Source organism: Lucilia sericata, unplaced genomic scaffold (assembly GCF_015586225.1).
Source record: "Lucilia sericata isolate MDLA Ls3-8-SP2 unplaced genomic scaffold, ASM1558622v1 Contig000073F_arrow, whole genome shotgun sequence".
NCBI classification, from domain to species: Eukaryota; Metazoa; Arthropoda; class Insecta; order Diptera; family Calliphoridae; genus Lucilia; species Lucilia sericata.
This window is the reverse complement of record NW_023994107.1, coordinates 807,184-830,153: the sequence shown is the minus strand read 5'-3', so window position 1 is coordinate 830,153 and position 22,970 is coordinate 807,184. Positions and strand designations below refer to the sequence as shown.

The window sequence follows — 22,970 nt, the reverse complement described above, 5'->3', positions numbered from 1 at the left end:
ATGCTGTGAAAATTTCAAGAAAATCGGTTCAGCCGTTTAGTAGTCTATAACGTTCAAACATACAAACATACAAACAAACACACATTCATTTTTATATATATAGATAACTAGCTATACCCAGTGTGCTTTGCTACCCTAAAAGGAATATGTATAAATAAATACCAGATTTATTATATGTTACATATGAAAGATGTCAAGCAAATTATTGCAAGTTCGCCAGTTTCTATCTATCGCCAATTTCTATCTATCTACAAAAAATTTGAATAATATAAGAGTTTACAAGATGCACGAAATTTTGTATTTAATTCATATATGTGGTGCCAAGCCCCCCATTGAAAGTCCGCCCGTTATTCTCTAAATGTTCACATGAATGTCAAAGTTCTTCATGTAAAATTTGAAGATTCTAGCTCTAATAGTTTCTCAGATATACGAATTTAATTCATGTGGGGGCTTCAAGCCCCCCGGATGAAAGACCGCCCTTTTTCCTCCAAAATATTCAGATGATTATTAAAATAATTTGTTCAAAATTTGAAGAATCTAGTTCTATTAGTTTCCCAGTTAAACGAAATTTTGTATTTAATTCATATGGGAGGTACCAAGTAACCCATTGGAAGTCCGCCCGTTATATTCTAAATGTTTAGGTGAATGTCAAAGTTCTTCAAGTAAAATTTAATGATTCTAGCTCTAATTGTTTCTCAGATATACGAATTTTTCTATTTTATTCATATGGGGGCTCCAAGCCCCCCAGATGAAAGTCCGCTCTTTTTTCCTTAAAAATGTTCAGATGAATATTAAAGTTCTTCGTGCAAAATTTTAAGAATTTAGTTCTATTAGTTTCTCAGATAAACGAATTTTTGTTTTTAATTAATATGGGAGGTGCCGCTCTCCTCATGGGTAGTCCGCCAATTTTTTACCCAAAATGTTTATATTGATGTTAAAGTTCTTTGTGCAAAATTTTAAGAATTTAGTTCTATTAGTTTCCCAGATAAACGAATTTTTGTATTTAATTAATATGGGAGGTGCCGCTCCCCTCATGGCTAGTCCGCCAATTTATTACCCAAAATGTTTATATGGATGTTAAAGTTCTTCGTGCTAAATTTTAAGAATTTAGTTCTATTAGTTTCCCAGATAAACGAATTTTTGTATTTAATTTATATGGGAGGTACCACGCCCCCTAATGCTAGTCCGCCTACTTTTTGTCCTAAATGATCATATTGACACTAAAGTGGCTCCGACAAAATTTGAGGACTCTAACTGTTATATTATCTAAAATATACAGATTTTATATTTTCTTAATGTGGGCGTGGCTCATCACCCACTTGAAATTTCGAAATAAAAAGTAGCCTATTACCTATTTCAGACATGCAGGAATATGCTGTGAAAATTTCAAGAAAATCGGTTCAGCCGTTTAGTAGTCTATAACGTTCAAACATACAAACAAACACACATTCATTTTTATATATATAGATGTTGAAATTTGGCAAGATTTAGTTTTGGCAGAGCAACAGAATTCGACGTATGAAATTTTTATTGGAACCTTAATTTACCTACATATCTAATTTTATTAGATTCGGACGATATATGAAATCTACCTTCCCTTAGAATATGACTTTAACGCCTATAACTATTAAAAAAATACCAGTATCACAGTGGGGCAGAATGGAAATTTTTTGGAAATAAATCTGGCATTTCTAAACGGCTGATCCGATCGGGATAAAATTTGGCGTGAGCGTAGCCAAGGAGTATTCGAGTTTAAGTTTTGAAGATGAACCCTGCAGATGCCCCAGGGACGGCGCTGTGGCGGCTCAAAGTAGGGTACCTACGACATGTAAAATTTTTAAACTCGTGCCATTTTTTTGTTTTTCACCCAAATACAAAGATTTTTATATTTTGTGAAAGCGCTCGACGAGATCTTGAAAAATCATGCTTGGACATACTACTTATCTCTTATAATATCCGAGTTATAGGCATTTAAAAATTTAGTGATACAAAATTTACCATACCTTGGTCCGCCTTTTTTTGAATACCGGGCGTAATTTTGGACCAAATGGACTCAATTTTTTCTTGTTAGTTAGACAATAATATACAAAAAATTTCAGATCAATATCGTTTACAGATCCAAAAATATACGTTTTTTAATTTAAAAATTCAAAAATTTTTAGATTTTTGGCGTTTTTTTGCCAAAAATGTGTCTTAACTCTTTTATTAATAAAATAAAATTTTTATTAAGAACATATAACAATTTTATAGTTTTCTAAAAGGTATCTTTACGCAGAACGCTTTGGCGTAAAAAACTAGTCCTATTTTTTGAAAATGTTGCCACTGCGTCCTTCCGAATATGACCTATTTTTTATCAAAACTTCAACTTTGGGCGACATGTTCTAAAATCCCAAAGCTGGGATCAGAAAACTGAAAGCAGTTTTGGAAACCTCAATATGTTTTCTATTTACTCCAAAAGTATTTTCCCAGCCCTGAAAGAAATGTGGACCCTATGGGAAAAAAAATAAAAAATCCCATTTTTGGGATTTTCATTCCTATTTTTGGGAATTGCGGGATGCCCTTTGACCTTTTCAATTTTTTTTTGTATATTCTTATTTGAAATGACAAATTTAACAAGCGTTGAAAATTTCATTGAGTTTTGTTCATAAATAAAGATTTTGTCATATATTACATATTTGTTTAATTTCTAAAACTATGATTTATATCAAAATTTTAATAGGATCGCAGATAGCTACAACAATTTAGTCCATATTTATCCCTTAATATAATTTTTTAGTTAGATATGGAAATTCTCGACCCTTTACAAAAAATTTCAAGCCAATATCTCAATTACATTCAAAAATATGTTCATTTAAACCTGTGTCCTTTAATTTCATCTTTTTCATATTTTAGTATTAAGTATGACAGAACATACATTTGGTGTTGAATAAAATATTTGGACAATTTTTAAAAATTATTTAGTTAATTATTTTATTATAATATTGTATATTAAATAAAAAAAATTATAATTTTATTATGAGCCACGCACAACAACACCTAAATCACCCCACACAAATTACCTTTCCCGCCCACCGAAATATAAAACACAATTTAATACAATATCATCAGTTAGTATAATAGCTTTTTTTATTTGAACTGTTTATCTTAAACATAATACAATTAATTCTTACAACCTACTTATATAGTTAATTCCTAACACTACTTATTTTCTATAAAATAATCTGTCATATCGGTATACATATCCAGAAGGTAATATAAGTCCTTTAAATCTTCCTTGTTTTGAGATGATAGAGTTTCATAACAAATCCATCTTTTTCGCATAGTTGAAAGAACAGGATCAGAAGATAGAAGTAAACTATTAAAAATATCTTCATTCTGTGATTGCCTGGAGCATTTTCTTGAGCTGAATAGTTGAACATGCTTAAAGTCTCGATTCCTCGCTTCCTGGGCTTCTTCTGTTAACTCTCCAAGTGGAAGAATATTCGATTCAATTATTATTTGACCATGACACAATACTTTGTGTACTGTTGGTGTTAGTTCCCTCCATGGATACAGAGATACAAGTAATTTAGAAATTTCAGATGTGTATTCCCCAAATTGATTTTCATTAATTTTATGTTTACTATTCAGTGCCATTAAAATAGTTTTAACTCTTCGAAGCAACTCCTTGTCGATTCCAGTTATTTTTGAAGTAATTTCAAAATCACGAAAAAACCTTCTCGACGTATTACCGTCATTTGTACTACCGCAACTTGAAAGTGGTTTGTCGATGTTTAATCCCATCTGAACTTTAAATTCTTCTTGGATTCTGCTTTTTTCCGCAGCTCTCAGTTCTTTCAATTCTTCATTATTTTTTGTTGATTTAGTAGGATAGTTTGTTTTTTTTTCCTGGATCGCCTTGTATGATGGTAATATATTGTGTCCTTTTTCATGCAGAGCTTTTCTTAATATTTGGTACTTATTTCGACTGAGACCCAGTTCCAACATAAGCGCTATTGCTTCCTCTTCAGTAAAATTTGATTATGATGTTGGAGTTGGTATACTTTCCACAATTCGCTTAAGTCGTTTTGGTGATGCATTAGGAAGAATAGTTGCAATATGTACGACATCCATATGTTGGTTTTCCTTTTTCAGCATTTCGTTAAATGTATCAGCAATTTCCTCATTTGAGATTGAAAAAAGTTTTTGTGTGACCCTCTTTTTTTTTACCTTGAACATAAGTCTTCGTATGACTTGCAAGGCGCTCCTATTGATGTGTTGTAAGTTGAGATTTCCGTAGTAGTTTCCATCCAACTACAAAATTTTAATCGAAATTTCTTTTGATTTCCATCCACAGACTTACTTTTTACATCAAAAAGTTTTAAAAAGTTTTCAATTTTTGATATGCCTGTTTTGTCTACTTTTCTACTATATGTAGTTTTTATATAATTTGAAATGTCTTCAATTCTTTCTGGCCCTTTTGAAGATATACTCCATAAAACGGAACACAACTCTTCGTACTTTAATGTAATCTTCATTGTAGATTTATTAAATATGGTACTTAAAATCTGAGAAGTTTACTTATATACCAATTCTTGTCATTTCCGATACAGGTATTCCAAAGTAAAAAATTACGAATTGTCTACCTATTAACATTTAGGACTATATTACTATAACCTGTAATTCAGTCATTGATATTTCTTATTAGTGAATGAATCGAAATTATCATTACCTGTACATTTTTACCTACATGATCATAAACGAAACAGAACGAAATGATCTTTCGAAAAAATTTAGGTAAAAAATAGTTATAAATTTTTGAAAATTTAAGCATAATAGGACCTTTCAATTATAAGGATAAGCAAACAAATAGAAAATAGGTAAAGTGATAAGATTTAAATATGTTCTGTCATACTTAATACTAAAATATGAAAAAGATGAAATTAAAGGACACAGGTTTAAATGAACATATTTTTGAATGTAATTGAGATATTGGCTTGAAATTTTTTGTAAAGGGTCGAGAATTTCCATATCTAACTAAAAAATTATATTAAGGGATAAATATGGACTAAATTGTTGTAGCTATCTGCGATCCTATTAAAATGTTGATATAAATCATAGTTTTAGAAATTAAACAAATATGTAATATATGACAAAATCTTTATTTATGAACAAAACTCAATGAAATTTTCAACGCTTGTTAAATTTGTCATTTCAAATAAGAATATGCAAAAAAAAAATTGAAAAGGTCAAAGGGCATCCCGCAATTCCCAAAAATAGGAATGAAAATCCCAAAAATGGGATTTTTTACTTTTTTGCCCATAGGGTCCACATTTCTTTCAGGGCTGGGAAAATACTTTTGGAGTAAATAGAAAACATATTGAGGTTTCCAAAACTGCTTTCAGTTTTCTGATCCCAGCTTTGGGATTTTAGAACATGTCGCCCAAAGTTGAAGTTTTGATAAAAAATAGGTCATATTCGGAAGGACGCAGTGGCAACATTTTCAAAAAATAGGACAAGTTTTTTACGCCAAAGCGTTCTGCGTAAAGATACCTTTTAGAAAACTATAAAATTGTTATATGTTCTTAATAAAAAATTTATTTTATTAATAAAAGAGTTAAGACACATTTTTGGCAAAAAAACGCCAAAAATCTAAAATTTTTTGAATTTTTAAATTAAAAAACGTATATTTTTGGATCTGTAAACGATATTGATCTGAAATTTTTTGTATATTATTGGAAATTTTGTTGTCTAACTAACAAGAAAAAATTGAGTCCATTTGGTCCAAAATTACGCCCGGTATTCAAAAAAAGGCGGACCAAGGTATGGTAAATTTTGTATCACTAAATTTTTAAATGCCTATAACTCGGATATTATAAGAGATAAGTAGTATGTCCAAGCATGTTTTTTCAAGATCTCTCTCGAGCGCTTTCACAAAATATAAAAATCTTTGTATTTGGGTGAAAAACAAAAAAATGGCACGAGTTTAAAAATTTTACATGTCGTAGGTACCCTACTTTGAGCCGCCACAGCGCCGTCCCTGGGGCATCTGCAGGATTCATCTTCAAAACTTAAACTCGAATACTCCTTGGCTACGCTCACGCCAAATTTTATCCCGATCGGATCAGCCGTTTAGAAATGCCAGATTTATTTCCAAAAAATTTCCATTCTGCCCCACTGTGCAGTATAGCAGTGAAATTAAACTTAGGTTTATTAAAACATACATTTATTTGCCTACTTAATTTTATGAAGATAAGCTCATATGTATTTGACCATACCTACACTTCTATTTTAGAAAACGCACATACAATAACTTTTTGCAGCTTACAAATTATTTGGCGAAATTTTTTTCGGATCAGCTCATAATTGGTCACAGCTCCCATATAATCTCTTTACCTCCAAAAATTACTTACATGCACATAATTCATTAACAAATAATCGGGACAACATTTGAAACTAAGTATAATACATATTTTGGACTTTTGCATTTTTTTCGGCGAAATTTTTTTCTTTATCGAACCATAATTTGTCGGAGCACCCTTACAGAGTCCGCTTCTAAAAATCGCTTCAAAATTCATTTCGTATTCGACATATCCGAATGTAGCACACTAACTTGTTTAAAAATGAATCTAGTTTTAATAGATTCATTACATTAATTATACCCTAAAGTACCATCTACCAAATATTTCTTGCCGTCTTCTCATAGAACTGCATGGCGCATTCTTTTAGTACTTTGTTAAAAAAAAACAGAATTATGAGTTATGCCAATCTTGTAGTAAATGCCCTATATGTATTGTTAGATGAACATACCTATGTATGTATGTATGTATGTATGTATGTATGTATGTATGTATGTATGTATGTATGTATGTATGTATGTATGTATGTATGTATGTATGTATGTATGTATGTATGTATGTATGTATGTATGTATGTATGTATGTATGTATGTATGTATGTATGTATGTATGTATGTATGTATGTATGTATGTATGTATGTATGTATGTATGTATGTATGTATGTATGTATGTATGTATGTATGTATGTATGTATGTATGTATGTATGTATGTATGTATGTGTACATGAAAATATATTTACGCATTGTTAATTTCGCCATATATAGTATATACCCAGCAGTTCGACAAAGAGTCAATGCATCCGAAAAATACAGTGATTTCCACTAACGTCTAACCTCCTGGAAACCTCTTATTGATCTTTCGTCACAGATGTACTCTTTGTAAACAAGGATGAAGATAATAGTCACTTAAGTGTCCACTTTGTTAGCAAGCCACTTAAAAAGCAAAAAAAAAAAGCTTTTTGTCTGTTTCTTCGTGACGATTGACTTCCTTGTAGGACAAGCACATGCTCAAATAGCTAGTCACTTGGGCAGTCGGTGGCTAGGGGTAACCCTAAGTGGTAGATTAAATAGGTAATTCGAGACTGTCCGATCGAACTACTGGTTAGTTATAAATAAAAATATTTTTCTTTTCAATCATCATTTTCCACCAATTTACAGTGCATAAATCAATCATAAAATGTCTATTAAAATTATTAGACTCTTTTTTCATAATACAACAAAATGTGACAGATTGAATTTTAACTATTGATGAGTGATCGAAAAATGTTTTATACACAAAATAATTGCTGTAAATAAATAATAATTGTATGCATTGAATAATGAATACATGGTCAATAAATTCATTGGTTTAAAATATATCCGTTAAAAATAATTCTATATCCGGTGGATCATAGCCGTTTTAGTAATACAATGGTACACACATTCACAAATGTGACGGTGTTTATTTGTGGTCAATTTGGTTATTCGCTTCTGTTGCTACTACTACTACTATTTGTGCAAATATGTACATATTCATACACAATGAAATATTTATTTAGAAATGTATTTTTAATTAAGGTCAACATGCGATTTATAATTTACCTTGGTGGTATCTATGTGTGTATATACTACATAAGTGCTTGAATATTGGAATAAGTATATGAGCAAAATCAAAAATTGTTAAGAAATAGAATCCATTACTGCAAAAAATTTACAAAATTTTAAATTAAATTTAGCAAAAACTTAAAAATTATCATAAAAATTCGCATTTACAAATTTTTATGCGCATTTGAATCGGGGTTCACTAATTATAATGATATTAAATTTACTCGATATTACAACTGCATTCGTTAATAGCTATGAATGTCATATTCAAAAATGTTAAATTTTTAGAAAATACGCCTGTTCTTGGCAAGTTTGCTCTGTCCTTAGATCATTTAAGAATGACTTAAGTGGTATTTAGTTATTTTCAAAAGTAAAATTCCGTATAACGTTTTATATATACAAAATACACATTTATGTCGAATTTTATCCCGATAACTTTGATTGTCAATGTGCGTTTAAGTAATTTTCGGAAATGGTCCTTATATGGGAGTTGTGACCAATTATGGACCGATCAGGAAAAAAATTCGTATAATGATTTATATGCAAAAAAAAACATTCAAGTCGAATTTTACTCCAATAGATTTATAATTAATTAAATATGTGCGTTTAAGTTATTTTCGGAAGTGAACTTTATATAGGAGCTATGACCAATTTCGGGCCTCTCCGGAAAAATTTCGTACAGTGATTCATATGTATGTAACACAAAACATATTTGAGTCGAATTTTATCAAGATAGCTTTATTTGATAATGAAATATGTAAGTCTAAGTGATTTTTAGAAGTCGGCCTTATATGGGAGCTATTACCAATTATGGACCAATCCGGAAACAATTTTGTATAATGATTTGTAAAAACACAATGAAATATGTATGGGGGCTACGACCAATTGTGGTCCGACTGAGATCTACGTTGGTATTATGATTTCTGTTCATATTATATTTGTATGTGTATGTGTTGATACCGATATATTTGAGGTAGTTATTAACGATAAACTAATTTCCGAGAATATACACCTTTGTATGGGGGCTATGGGAAATATTGAATCAATTGTTATGAGTTTCGCTGGCAGAAAAAAATAATGCGTGACAAAATTCTTCAAAATATCTTTGTTTCTGAGAAAACTACTTAAGAATTGGGAAAAAACTTTATTATTTGGAGGTAGTCTGAAATTTTTACTCATAACTTTTTACATCATGAACCGATTTTGCTGATTTTTAATATCAAACTGCACCGGATAATAAAGTATGTTTTGAGTGAACTTTGTGAATTTCTATTGCTTCTTTTTAACGTGAGCAGGTTTTGCACAAACAGACAGACGGACGGGCGCACAGACGGACATCGCTAAATCGACTCAGAATTTCATAAGGATCCAGAATATATATACTTTGTTGGGTATCAGATGAATATTTCTTGATGTTACACACGGATATATAAGTATAGTCTCAATCACCACTGATGGTGGTGGAGGGTATAAAAACTAAACAAATTTAAAAACTCAAAATTTTTGTTACATTTGTTTACAACCGTACATATTGCGCCAAAAAGTATTAATGAAATTATTATAAGAATTTTTAAATGTCCAAAGTCTTGTGACTTTTGTCTATAAAAAATGGCTCTATAAGTTATCAACTGAAAGTACAGTTTTGAAATTAATTTAAAAAAAACTCTGGTAAGTTTCAAAGCATTTTTTTCATTTTTAACATTTTAAATGTTCATAAAGTTGTGGTATAACAAACTAGTGGTCTGCAATTTTGGACATGTGTTTTGGGAAATTATACGGAAATGTATCAACATTTTTATTTATCTTAAAAGATTAGCCAAATACGAGGCATTTTAATTCAGTTTAATCGATTCTTAAAAACTTTTGATTTTGCTCATATGTATGTATATTTAATTGTGAGTGAATATTTGTTGTTTGTAGGTGAATATAATGCAATTGAGGTATTTATGACCGTATTTACTCACTTTATTTTAACTGCTTTAATTTACATACATATGTATATGTTCATATTGTACATACAGTTTGGGAGGGCTGAACTAAATAATATAATAATTTTACCTTTCATTTCGCATTACTCCTGGTTATATCACTAGTTTTGTAATTAGTTATTTATAATAAATGGAAAAATTACAACTGTCTCGCTCTTGATTATCTAGGGACAGTAAGGTGATTAGTGATTTCCTCTCTGCGTCAAACATGTAAGTAGTAAGCCATTTTAGGTATAAATTGATTCTAATAAAAATTTACAACTGTCTCGCTCTTGATTACCTATGGACAGTAAGGTGATTAGTTATTTCCTCTCTGCGTCAAACATTTGTTAGTAAGCCATTTTAGGTATAAATTGATTCTAATAACATTGCTGGGACATACAACATATGCAGAAATGTTTACATATTGCAAATAGTGTGTGTATATGTTTGAATGTATGTATATACATCAGTGTTGCCCATACACATACTGTTACACATTAATTTGTATTGGTAAAGCAGCAGAGAACAAAATGTAACCCAAAATAAAACTGTACTAATAAAATGACTGCAAACTAAAAAGTTATTCTAATTGTCAAATTGATATTATGGATTTTGACAGACAGCGTACATTAAAGTTCATATATAAAAAACTATCAGCTGTGCTCTCTCATTCACCTACATAAATTTGGCTTTCTCACAGTTTTGTTGTTGTATTTCTGTATGGATTTTAAAAAAGTTGCGTACAGATCTTAGTTCGACAAATGCTGATCAGCAACTGAGTTGATTTTGTTTTGCAAGTTGAGAGATAATCAACTAACACATGCTCAAATAAGAAAATACACAAGTAAGCTTATAGTGTAGGTGAGTCAACGCAACGTCAGCAGAATATTCTTGCCCTATCTCGCGTGATAGGGAATAGTGATTTTGGGCACCATTGATATACATACATATGTAATAACAACGTTACATTGATATTAAATCCCATATCAAACATAAAATAAGGATAAAATGCATACGTGCACGTTCATATGTATACATATAGTAATCATATATTAATAATAGTGGAAAAAACAAACAAGCGAATTAAAAATAACTTTTAAAACAAGAAAACTATAATAATATTAATGAAACAGTGTCAAGCATTTCACGCCCACTATATTATATTTTTTTGTAAAAAAGAATATACAATTACCCATTCTCATATTTACGTAAGTAAATGTGTGCGTTAGGGTGACAGTGAGATGTTTGAGATTTTTTTCAAATTTTTTCTACAAGTTCAAAAACTCACACGCTGTGAATTTGACAAAATCAGTAAACTCTAAGTTAGTAAAAGTGGGTATTTACAAGAAAAAAATCACTTTTTTAGTATTAAACAAAGTGACTAAGGTAACTACATCCTGTGATTCAAACTCAAAGATTTTTGGAAAAAATTTTATGAAAATTTTAGTACAGTGGGACCTCGATTTTCCGTGATGGTCGGGACCGGAAGCATTCTGTATAATCGATTTTCCCGGTTAATTGAGTTCCAATTTTGTATAGGTTTTTAATAGATATTTTTATTAATTAATAAATTAATATGTACATATTTGTATAAAAACTAAATAATTCAAGGATTTTATATACATATGTACATGTTTCAAAAATAAAATAAAAAATGTTTCAAAAATATAAATAAAAAATAATTTTGTCAAAAAACAGTGAACAGTAGATAAGGATTTCATGTTATATAATTTCTAAAAATAATCATGTAATGTTGTTTGTCTCTTCTTTTTCAATTTTGTATTTTCGTTTACAAGATTTTCTGTAATTCCAGAACATCCAGGGCTCTCCAAGAAATCTAGCAATGTACTGGCTGCATTAATTGCTTCTTTTAAAGCAATTTTTGAAACAATTATATCATCATCAGATTCTTCCAACCTATTTTCTTGCTCAGGTTCATCAGAGGAATTTATCATGCGTATAATTTCTTCATCGGATAGAACAGCAAATGGAGAATCATTTTCATCACAGCTGAGCCATGTTTCTATATCCTCAGTAGTAAAATCGTATGTAATATTTGTTATTTGACTTACGTTATTTGACTGGAGTGTCTCCATTAATTCCGGGTCTGTAATAAAAAATAATAAAATTTTAAACAAATAGATTTTATTAAACCTCGGACACACCTTCATTTTCGGGGCAGAACAAGTTATTCCACACATTTTTTAAAACTGCAGAAGTAACAGCGTTCCAAGTATTATCAATTGACCACAGTGCTTTTTTGATGTTGAATGTCTTCTTAAATTCTTCTCTATCGCTTGTTGTGACTAGTTTTTGTACTATAGTTTTTCGGTAGTGGCATTTAAAGCTCCATATTGCACCCTGATCCATCGGTTGGATCAAAGACGTACAATTCGGTGGAAAATATTTTACAATAACATTTTTAGCATTGAAATCCTTTGCGTCTGGATGTGCTGGGCAATTGTCCAATAGCAGAAGTATTTTACTATCATCTTTTAGACCGATTTTTTTAAAATGCTCTCTCACTTCTGGTACAAAATTATTCTTAAACCATTCTAAAAATATTTGTTGTGTTACCCAAGCTTTTGCATTTGCCTTATAAATAACGGGAAGATCTTTAACATTTTTTAATGCTCTTGGACTAACACTTTGCACTTGTGTGTACCGGCAGCATTAGCACAAAGTAATGTGGTTACTCTCTCTTTTGAAACCTTATGACCATCTATGAAATTTTCATTATGGCAAGCCAAACTGCTTTCAGGTAAACACTTCCAAAAAAGGCCTGTCTCATCTCCGTTATAAATTTGTTCATTGGTAAGTTTTTCCGTTAATATGTATTCATTTAATTTTTCCACGAACGTTATGGCAGCAATATAATCTGCTGAAGATTTTTCTCCTTCAGCACGAAGTTTATGTATTCCATGTCGCTTTTTAAAATTCTGCAACCAACCGTTAGAATATTGACACTCTGAATTTGTTTCTAATTTTTAGTGGAATATTTTAGCTTTTTCCTTCACCATTAGCCCAGAAATTGGAGTCCCTTTAAATCGCTCTTGTCGGAACCATTCATAAACTGCGAAATCAACTTTTGGTTCTTCAGCAGACTTTAAAGCTTTTCGGTTTCGAAAACCAATTACAGAATCACTTTCTGAACAAAATTTTAAAAGTCTTTCCTTATTTTTTAAAATGTCATAAACTGTTTGTATCCCCACTCCGTATTTTTGTGAGAGAATTTTAACACTAACATTGTTTTTTAAATGATCATTAATTACATTAAGTTTGTCTTCAGTATTTAAGACTTTTCTTTTTCTTTTTTCCACTGATAAAGATGACATTGTAAAAATAAACTCTAACAAACCGCACTTCTCAAATTTCTGAATTATACTAAACAGGTTTAAATGTATGCTTCTAACTCATCGTATACTAAATAGGGAATTCCCCTTTTTCACTTATTTGTTCAAAAATAATAGAAAAAAATTTGCTAATAATCACGGATAATAGAGGTAATCACGGTTAATCGATGCAAGCAAATTTAAGTCAATTCAAAATAAAATTAAGTCGATACAAAAAAATTTCTTTTTCCATCCCGGATAATCGAATTACGGATAATCAAGGTCCTACTGTATTTGGAAAAGTTCAGGCTGATTTTTATTGTCACACTAATGTCTCTTTTTATGCTTTAGAAAAAATCATAAAAATGTTAAATTAATATTGTTACCGACCCCTACTTTGTATATCGAAAAAACACCTTCGTCTAGACTCTGTGGGTTATATATGTTTTTTGACGTCACAAGCATATATGAACATATGGGGAATTTCATGTCAAGTGACCCAACTCAAAAAATCGATTTTGACAAAATTTGCACCAAGGTTAGCACTATTGGATAGTACAGCTATATCGGTCAAGAACTGCCGGACTTAGATGGGGTCAAAGTTGGACATTTTGGTCATACAGGGTTCTATTCAAATGCGATGAGACTTTTAACCTATTGGTTCTAGCAAAAATTTTCCAAAGGAGTTCGGATAGTTATTTCCTCTGTACCCTACACCCACTTTAATAGTGTTAAAAAACTTCTTCAGTTTTTAATATCACTTTCACAAAAGGTAAACAATGCACTTGTGATACTTTACCATTTAAACAACTTTATTATGTGTGTGTGTAAATATTTGCAATTGTATGACATTTGCAACACATGTACATACGTCGCACAATCTTTTGATTTAATATAGGTTAGGTTGATAGGAGGATGTATACTACATCAAATCAGAAAAAATACACCTATGCCACTACCGGGCCTGTTGTGCGCTCATTATCATGAAAAAAAAAGTTCACTGAATGAATTATTTTTCGGTGCTCAGAAACTCAGTTTCCTGAACGTAATTTCTAAGAATCTTCCAATCAGTGTTAGTCAGGAATGTTATTTCCGGAATAAACGAATGACTGGCAGTGGCAAAGAAAGTGTTCAAGAGTTTCACTGTCCTCTCTACATGCTCTACATGTGCTCGTAATCCTGTGTGTCTACTCAGAATACGTACCATCATACTAACTTCAGACTTGCTCATTTTGAGGAGATTTTTCGTTTTGCTCTCATCAGGGTCACCCCATGGGATCTTCGTGGTTTTACCCACTGTTTATTATCGATATTCATTTGGAAGAGAACCTTTAAGTATGTTTCAACGTGCTGTTTCAAATAAAAATATTAATTTTTAAAAACAAATTGATTTTGTCCAAATTTTATAACCATAAACTGTTTTTGTACGCACTACTCGTATCTTTAATTTAGTTATGAGGTTTAAAGTAATTTTCTAAAAGAAAACGATAATGGGGGGTTGGATCAGTTATCGACCAATACTCATCAAATTCAGATGAAAAATATCAGTTCCTTGAAAATGATCGTAATTTGTACCAACTTTTGAGTCATTATTGAACGTTAAAGTCATTTTCTGAAGTCGACCATGTTAGAACGATCTTCGTAAACTTTTGTACCTAAATTATGTTTCGTAAAGAAGTTTTTTATTTCGAATTACATTACCTAAGTCATATTTTTAAGTAACTAATGAGAGTTAAAGTAATTTTCTGAAGTGGTTCTGAAATGGGGAGTAGGATCAGTTATCGTTCCATCTTCATCAAAGTCAGTTCCCATAAAACTTCTTTATGTCGAATTACTGGTATTGTTATGCCAGTAATGAGTGTTAAAATCATTTTCTGAAGGGGGACTTATAGGTAGGGTTAATTATGAACTGATCCTCATAAAATTTGATAGAGAGTTTTTGGCTTGCGTAAAACGTGTTAATGTCGAATTTCACCGCTTTACTCGCATTTTTGAGCAGTAATGGGCTTTAAAGTAATTTTCTGAAGGCGACCATATATGGGGGGTAGGGTCAATTATGGATCGATCCGCATAAAATGTGGTAGAGAGATTCTGGCTCTCAAGAAACTTCCTTGTGTCGAATTTAATAGCTATACGAGTATTTTTAAGCCATTAATGAGCGTTAAAGAAATTTTCTGAAGTGGACCTTATGTGTGGGGTAGGGTCAATTATGGGATGATTCCCATAAAAGTCGTAAGAAACTTCCTTTTCAACGCTACACTCGTATTTTTTAGCCAGTAGTGAGCATTAAAATAATTTTCTGAAGGGGACCTTACATGGGGGTAGTTTATGTGTCGATCCTCAAAAAAAATTGGTAGGGAGATTTTGTCTCGCATAAAACTTATGTTTGTCGAATTACATGGTGGGTATAAAAATACAAAGCTTTATGGAAATTGGGTCTGTGACACACCCACCTCTTATATATTTCAAATAATAAAAATTACATATTATGTGATGCTGTTGACTGAATTGAGTCAAATTGGAACAAAAAAAAAAAAATCTTTCAAATTCCACTCCCAAATCACACGCGACTTGACTCGAAGATTCTTAAGAAATTCAAATCTCCTCTCGGGACATCGTATTAGCACAAATTAATAAGTTTATTAAGTAGCAATCGTGTTGAACTACCATGTTTGTTAGAATTCATGAAAATCGGACCACATTTCGCCCTAGCCCCTATATAAAGTCCCCTTCAGAAAAATACTTTAAACTAATATTTTCCTAAACATTTTAGTGTCTCATTAAAAATCGGACTGAAAATAATATGTGATATAAAATCCTGATTTAATATTACAACCTGGCGGTAATCTAACCCACAAGTCGCTGACTGATATCACTACCATACTAGCAATCAGAATAAGGGTTACTAAACCAAGAAATATAAAAAAATCCTTGTAAGAGTGCTGGCAATGAAATCATAGTGATAAACTAATACATTTGTTACTTAGTAATTTTGAGTGTTGTACAATGTATTTACATAATGTATCTGACTGTGCTCATTTGTAGTATGTTTCCCAAAGGCTCAATACAATTTAAACTTTAAAACTCTGTTAATGCAACCAACCACTGTGAATAATAAATGTTGTTGCTAGTGTTTTGTTAACATTCCCATTTTTGTTGCTGTTGTTAGTGATTATATTTATATTTATATATCTTTATACATATTTTTCATTTTATTTAATTCCAAGTCCTAATTACGAGTGTGTGTTAAAGCCATATTACAAAATGCTATGTTATTATAATTATCATTATTACACAAGTACTAAAAGTATAATTAAATAGTGGTAATTTGTTTTAATTTTATTTATATATTTTTTTTACAGTAACAGTAAAATGAAAAATTTTATTAGATTATTTATAAATTTTGATTCAAAACTTTTTACTGTTTCTACCATTTATGGTCATAAAGTCTTTATATTATTAAGAAATATTTAAATTTTTCCTGTTTAGGTTCTATTTCTTAGGCTCTTTCACATAAATATAATTACAACAAATTTGAATTTAGGTAAAAAATCACTGAAAAAATACATAAAATCTCACACATAAATATATACAATTTAATTTTAAACTCAACTCCACTTCCATCCTTTTCATTACAATTCTATGCATACAATTGACCTTTTCTATTTTTTTTTCAAAGGTTGATGAGAAACACATACGCACCCATCATGTTTATTCAATCAGTGGCAAAAATCATCGTAAACCACCACAGCCACACGAGCAGGAGGAATATAACATAGTCCAGGCGAAACAAAAGAAGCTACAAAAACAAACTATTCAACAGCAATATCATGAATCCCAACAGCAACCACACACGTATACCCAGCAGCAATATAGCATTTATCAGCCACAATATCACATACCAATGATACCCGATCGATGGGATAAAAGTTTACGAACTGGCCGTGGATGGGGTAAGTACTTCCAACAAAAATTTATGGAAAAAAATTTCCGTTATATATTGCAAAGAATTTTATTTCCGTTAATTTTCCAAGAAAAATCAAAATGCAGAATTGTATCGAAAAATTTATTTATATATATGCTAGAGAAAATATAGCGAAAATAAATAAAGGTTGATCTTAAAATTAAGCGAAATACCAGTTTTATTGAATCTGAATTATATTATAAAAATTAGGATTTTTAGCCTTCTATCTTTTAAACAAATATAACTAAAATCATAAATTTAAGTGAACAGGAAAATGTACAACTTAGTTAAGCTTTCGAATATACTGTTTGAGTATAAAATAAAAAGAAGACTTACAATACTAAGAAGAAAAGTCTTATAATCCTAAAAGTTTTCTTTTTTCCTTTTAAATAAAATTGCAGATATGTCTGGAAAATAAAAAAATATATATTTTATTTTCTTTTATTATAATTTTCTGTAAATGTTGTCTTCAACAATCAAGTTGCAGCCAGCATGTTCATAAGTTGTAGGAGGAGAAGTATGCCAACAAACATTTTCTAATTACAGTTTTCACAGTTAAAATAAAAGTATAATAAATAATAAACAATTACATACATACATATATGGATGTAAACATAAAGTCAATGTCGAAATAGGCCTGCCTATGGTTTCGACTTAGACTATGAATATAGACTATTCTTTAGCCTCAACATAAACAATTTTATAGTCTCGACTTTATACGGTTCTATAGTTTCTACTGTTGGCCGCGCTAAAGTAGAGACTATAGATCATATTATAGTGGAGTAGTAATAATCGAGACGTCTTGATTACAGTACAGTCTAGAGTAGTAAAAGAAACTATAGAAGCTACATATATGTTGATACTAAAGACTCGACATTATAGAAAAGTCTACATTGAGGACGATAGAGCATATTACAGTCGAAAATATAAAACAGTTTATGAACATAACCATAGAGCAGTTATAGTCTCTCGGTATAGTCGAGATATTCAAAAATGTATAGTCAAGAATATGGAACAATCTGAATATTAATAATATAAAATTTTCTGTAATCACTTTCAACTCTTAGCATACCTTTTCTTGTAAGTAGGTACAATTTCAATGTATTTTTCAATTGTTGAATAAATATTCTATTAAAACGTTTAGTTTTTTCTATTCTCATCGTACTACTGAAAAAAAAAGAAAAAACAAACTGCTAAAGTTGTCAGCGCAATGCGGCACTATGGTGAATGGAAAAAGACAATGAAATAGAAAACTTTATGCACATTTTCTTTATGCAGTTCAGGGACAATCGAATCGAATAGTGATCAGGCAATGCCACCACAACTTGGAAACCCTTTAAGTTAAATACAACAAAATACTAATAAGGACAATCATTTCTATATCAAACATAAGCTTAAACAAGTGCAACGTAATATATTTCATTTAATTTTCTATTCCTTTGTCTTTTCTTTTTATTCAATATCCTTCTTTGTTAAAAGAAATTAAATGAAAAAAATAATTCAATTTAACTTTATATTTATAAGACTAAAGTATAGTAAACTGTTAGTAAAATAAAATGTTCTACTTTGCGCTTTTGACCTTAAAGAAAAATAAACAAATTAAATTTAATAAAACTTAACCCGCATACAACTGAAACGTACATACATACATATGTATGTACATCTACTAAGGAAATTTACTTGTATTTACTTTTAGCCATGTTACAGGAAACATAGTCCGTCATTCTGGTTAAAAACATTAATAGTAAATACGTAAAATTCATGGGAAAGGTAGAAGCAATGTAGTAGCAGTACAATTTATACAATTTAATTAAAGAAAAACCTTTTATAAATAGACTTATTTTTCGCATTTTCTTTACTTTCTTCCTTTTTTGCCACAGAAGATTATTCGGTTACACAACATAAAGGCGGACACCATGGTCATCATGGCGACGGACATCGCCATACCGCACTTCCCTACAACAATCCCTTCGGTCATTTGGCCATTATACACGATATCGAATTTGATGATTATGAACTACAGCACAATTACGACAATAATAAGCAACACATGGACAATACGGTTAAAAAACATATGGACAGCATGAAGAAACACAGGTGAGTGAGGCAATCAGACAACCATCATTTCAGTCAGCCAATCAATATATTTGCTCGTACAAAATTATATACTTATGAACGAATCGAAATCGAATTGCTGTAAATTTTAATCATAAATTACAGTTAAGCGAAATGATACATTCATACTATGAATGTTGTATGTATCATTGAAGAATATATTTGTATATTTGTAATTTTTATGAAAAACAAACTTAAATTGTATGAATGTTGATTTCTTCAGCCGGCTTACAAATTTTAAATTATAATGCAGATATTATTTAATAATTTGTTGCTTATATACTAACCCCCTTATTCACAAACAAAATGTTTATTTTATAAACAGTTTATAAATTAGATTTTGTATGGAAATGTTGTTTTATATACCTTTTATAAAATAAAAATGTTGTTTGTGAATAAGGGGGTAAGTAGGAAACAAGCGTTTTTACAATATTTATATTAAATACTCTTCGAATGTTACTGAAGCACCTTCAAGAGAAAGATATATAAGTTTGTCATTCCACTTGTAATTTCTATAATATAGTTTTCGACCCTATAATGTATATATATTCCGAGTCCTTGTATATAGCGGAATCGTTTAAGCTATGTCTGCCCGTCCATTTGACTGTCTGTATCTTTGTTGAAATAAATTTTCTGAAGACCCCAGATATCTTTGGGGTCCAAATCTTCAACAATTCTGTCAGAACTTGAATTTTTTACAATATTCAACCTAGAAATACGAAATTAAGCATGTTGAGCGCGAATTATTTAAGAACCTACAGAAGGGGACCTTTTGGTACTTTTTCGTTCTTCAAAAGGAACTTTTTGAATTTTCTATAAAACTAATCCAAGAAACATGAAATTAAGTATGCGGATCCCGGATTAAGTGAGAACCTATAAAATGGGACTTTTTGGTACTTTTTCGTTCTCCAAAAGGTACTTTTTTAAAATTTCTATAATATTGAACCTAGAAATTAAGTATGTAGAGCCCGGACTAAGTGAGACCTTTTTCTTTCTTCAAAAAGGTACTTTTTGAATTTTCTATAATATTGACCTAGAAATATGAAATTATGCATGTAGACCACGGAAAAAATGAGAACATATAACAGGAGAATTTCGGGTCATTTTCGTTTACGACTGGTATTTTTTGATTTTTTTAAAGGGTAATAAGATTCGACACAGCCAAAGATAGAAATCTCACTTGTTTTAATTAACGTACTCCTTGATCAATAGTTTTAATGTTAATTCCTAAAACTGCGTATTTCTAAAGCGCCTTGTCGACACATTAAACGGTAAGTTTTTAATTGTGTTACAAAGAAATTACATTTGGAGAGACACAATTTGATATGTAGCCATGTCGTTTTAAGAATGAAGCATTAAACAAAGTTTTTTTCAATATTAAGAATTAATCAATATTTTAAGAGGTATTTAAAGAGACATTGCAGACATCATAATACTTTTTAAAATACTTTGTCCTATGTTAAGTTTTTACAGAATCAATTATCAAGTAAACGTTTTTATGTAAAGTACTAGCTATACCCAGTGTGCTTTGCTACCCTAAAATATGCATAAATAAATACCAGATTTATTATATGTATGTTACATATGAAATATGTCATGCAAATTATTGCAAGTTCGCCAGTTTCTATCTATCGCCAATTTCTATCTATCTATAAAAATTTGAATGATATAAGAGTTTCTAAGATGCACGAAATTTTGTATTTAATTCATATATGTTGTGCCAAGCCACTCATTCAAAGTCCGCCCGTTATGCTCTAAATGTTCACATGAATTTCAAAGTTCCCCATGTAAAATTTGAAGATTCTAGCTCTAATAGTTTCTCAGATATACGAATTTTTCTATTTGATTCATGTGGGGGCTTCAAGACCCCGCAGATGAAAGTCCGCTTTTTTTCCTACAAAATGTTCAGATGAATATTTAAGTTCTTCGTGCGAAATTTGAAGAATTTAGTTCCCGTAGTTTTCCAGATAAACGAATTTTTGTCTTTAATTAATATGGAAGGTGCCGCCAATTTATTACCCAAAATGTTTAGGTGGATGTTAAAGTTTTTCGTGCAAAATTTGAAGATTCTAACTGTAATAGTTTCCAAGATAAACGTATTTTTGTATTTAATTTATATGGGAGGTGCCACGCCCCCTAATGGTAGTCCGCCTACTTTTTGTCCTAAATAATTATATTGACACTAAAGTTGCTCCGACAAAATTTGAGGACTCCAACTGTTATATTATCTCAAATATACGTTTTTAATATTTTCTAATATGGGCGTGGCACCTCACCCACTTGAAATTTCAAAATGTGAAAATTTGAATAAAATCGGTTCAGCCGTTTAGTAGTCTATAACGTTCAAACATACAAACATATAAGCAAACAGACACACATTCATTTTTATATATATAGAACATATGCATACACTATATTTGTACCCGAAATTGTCCGGTGTTGTAAGAACTATTCTACCTAAAGTGCAAACAAATTTGAAAACAAAAATTTTCAAATTTGTTCTCAAAGACTATGTATGAAATTTAAATATGTTTTCAAATATATATTTACATCATTTTCAAAGGTTTTTGCTTCTTGGGTTATAAACACAAACATATTGTCATTTTACATTAGGATATGGAAAAATGTTTATAAAAAGTAAATATTATAACTAAAATTAAGAATTATAAAATAAAAGTGTTTTTATCAACGAAATAACTTTACAAACATAATGAAATTTTGTTAATACAACATGCATATAAACATTCTTAAAGAAAATACCAAAATTCTTTAACCCTTGTAATATATTAAAATTCCTAACTTATGTAAACGTACATACAAATGTACATGCATATGTACATAGAAATATTTCCATTTCCCCTTGCACATGCATAACCATGTATGTATGTATGTATATAGTATATGGAGCATGCTTTCCAGAACTGTATCCCAATTTGAGATGTTTGAACTTTTCCGCTCCAAAAAGTAAAAATAAATAAAACTTAAAGAAGAAAACGAAGGAATGTTTCATTTAATTCCATTTAACCATGACTTTTACTGTCTTGCACCTACAACAGTTTGTATGAGTGGATATGTGTTTTACGTGTGTATTTGTATTTGCCAACGTTAATTTATGTGGTTCCGTTTTAAAAACATAATAGTTTAAGGTAAAACTGTAAAGATACAAACAACAGCAAGCATATAACCCAACAAATAGGATGTAGGAGCTCCATTTTCAAGGGTTTATTGCTTTGGAAAATATTTCAAATACTATAGAACCCGAACCAAACAGTTTTACCCAAACACTTTATAAGAGAAGTCCACACAAATCTATTTATATAGTATGTATGTATGTACATTAAAATGAGTATGTTTTATTTGTGTGTATATGAAATATCGATTGTTGTACCTGTTCCTTTTTTTGGAATTTTTATCTCAATAAACTTCTTTTTCCTTTTTCAATTTTATTTGAAAAACTTCATGCGTTGATTTTTAGTACTAAATACATACACATGAGGATTCGTGTTCATTTTGCAAATTAAGGTTACCAAAAAACTAAATTGAATTTTTGTCTTAGATTCGTTCAATTGAGATAAAATATTTTCATAAAAATTGCAATTATTCTACTGATAGATTTATACCATAAAACTTCCCAAGTGCTCGATAAAGAAATTCTATATGTATCGT

General features: G+C 30.3%; 1 protein-coding gene across 1 annotated transcript in view; it reads left to right on the top strand.

Moving 5' to 3' along the window:
* LOC119616449 overlaps nucleotides 1-22,970 on the top strand; it is a gene marked incomplete at its 5' end in the record, with an annotated part of 85,679 nt that overhangs the window by 12,757 nt on the left and 49,952 nt on the right. Inside the window, 2 exons of the mRNA XM_037972795.1 lie at nucleotides 16,905-17,178; nucleotides 19,070-19,286. Of these exons, the coding sequence (XP_037828723.1) occupies nucleotides 16,905-17,178; nucleotides 19,070-19,286 (491 nt within the window). The remainder of the gene's footprint in view (nucleotides 1-16,904; nucleotides 17,179-19,069; nucleotides 19,287-22,970) is intronic.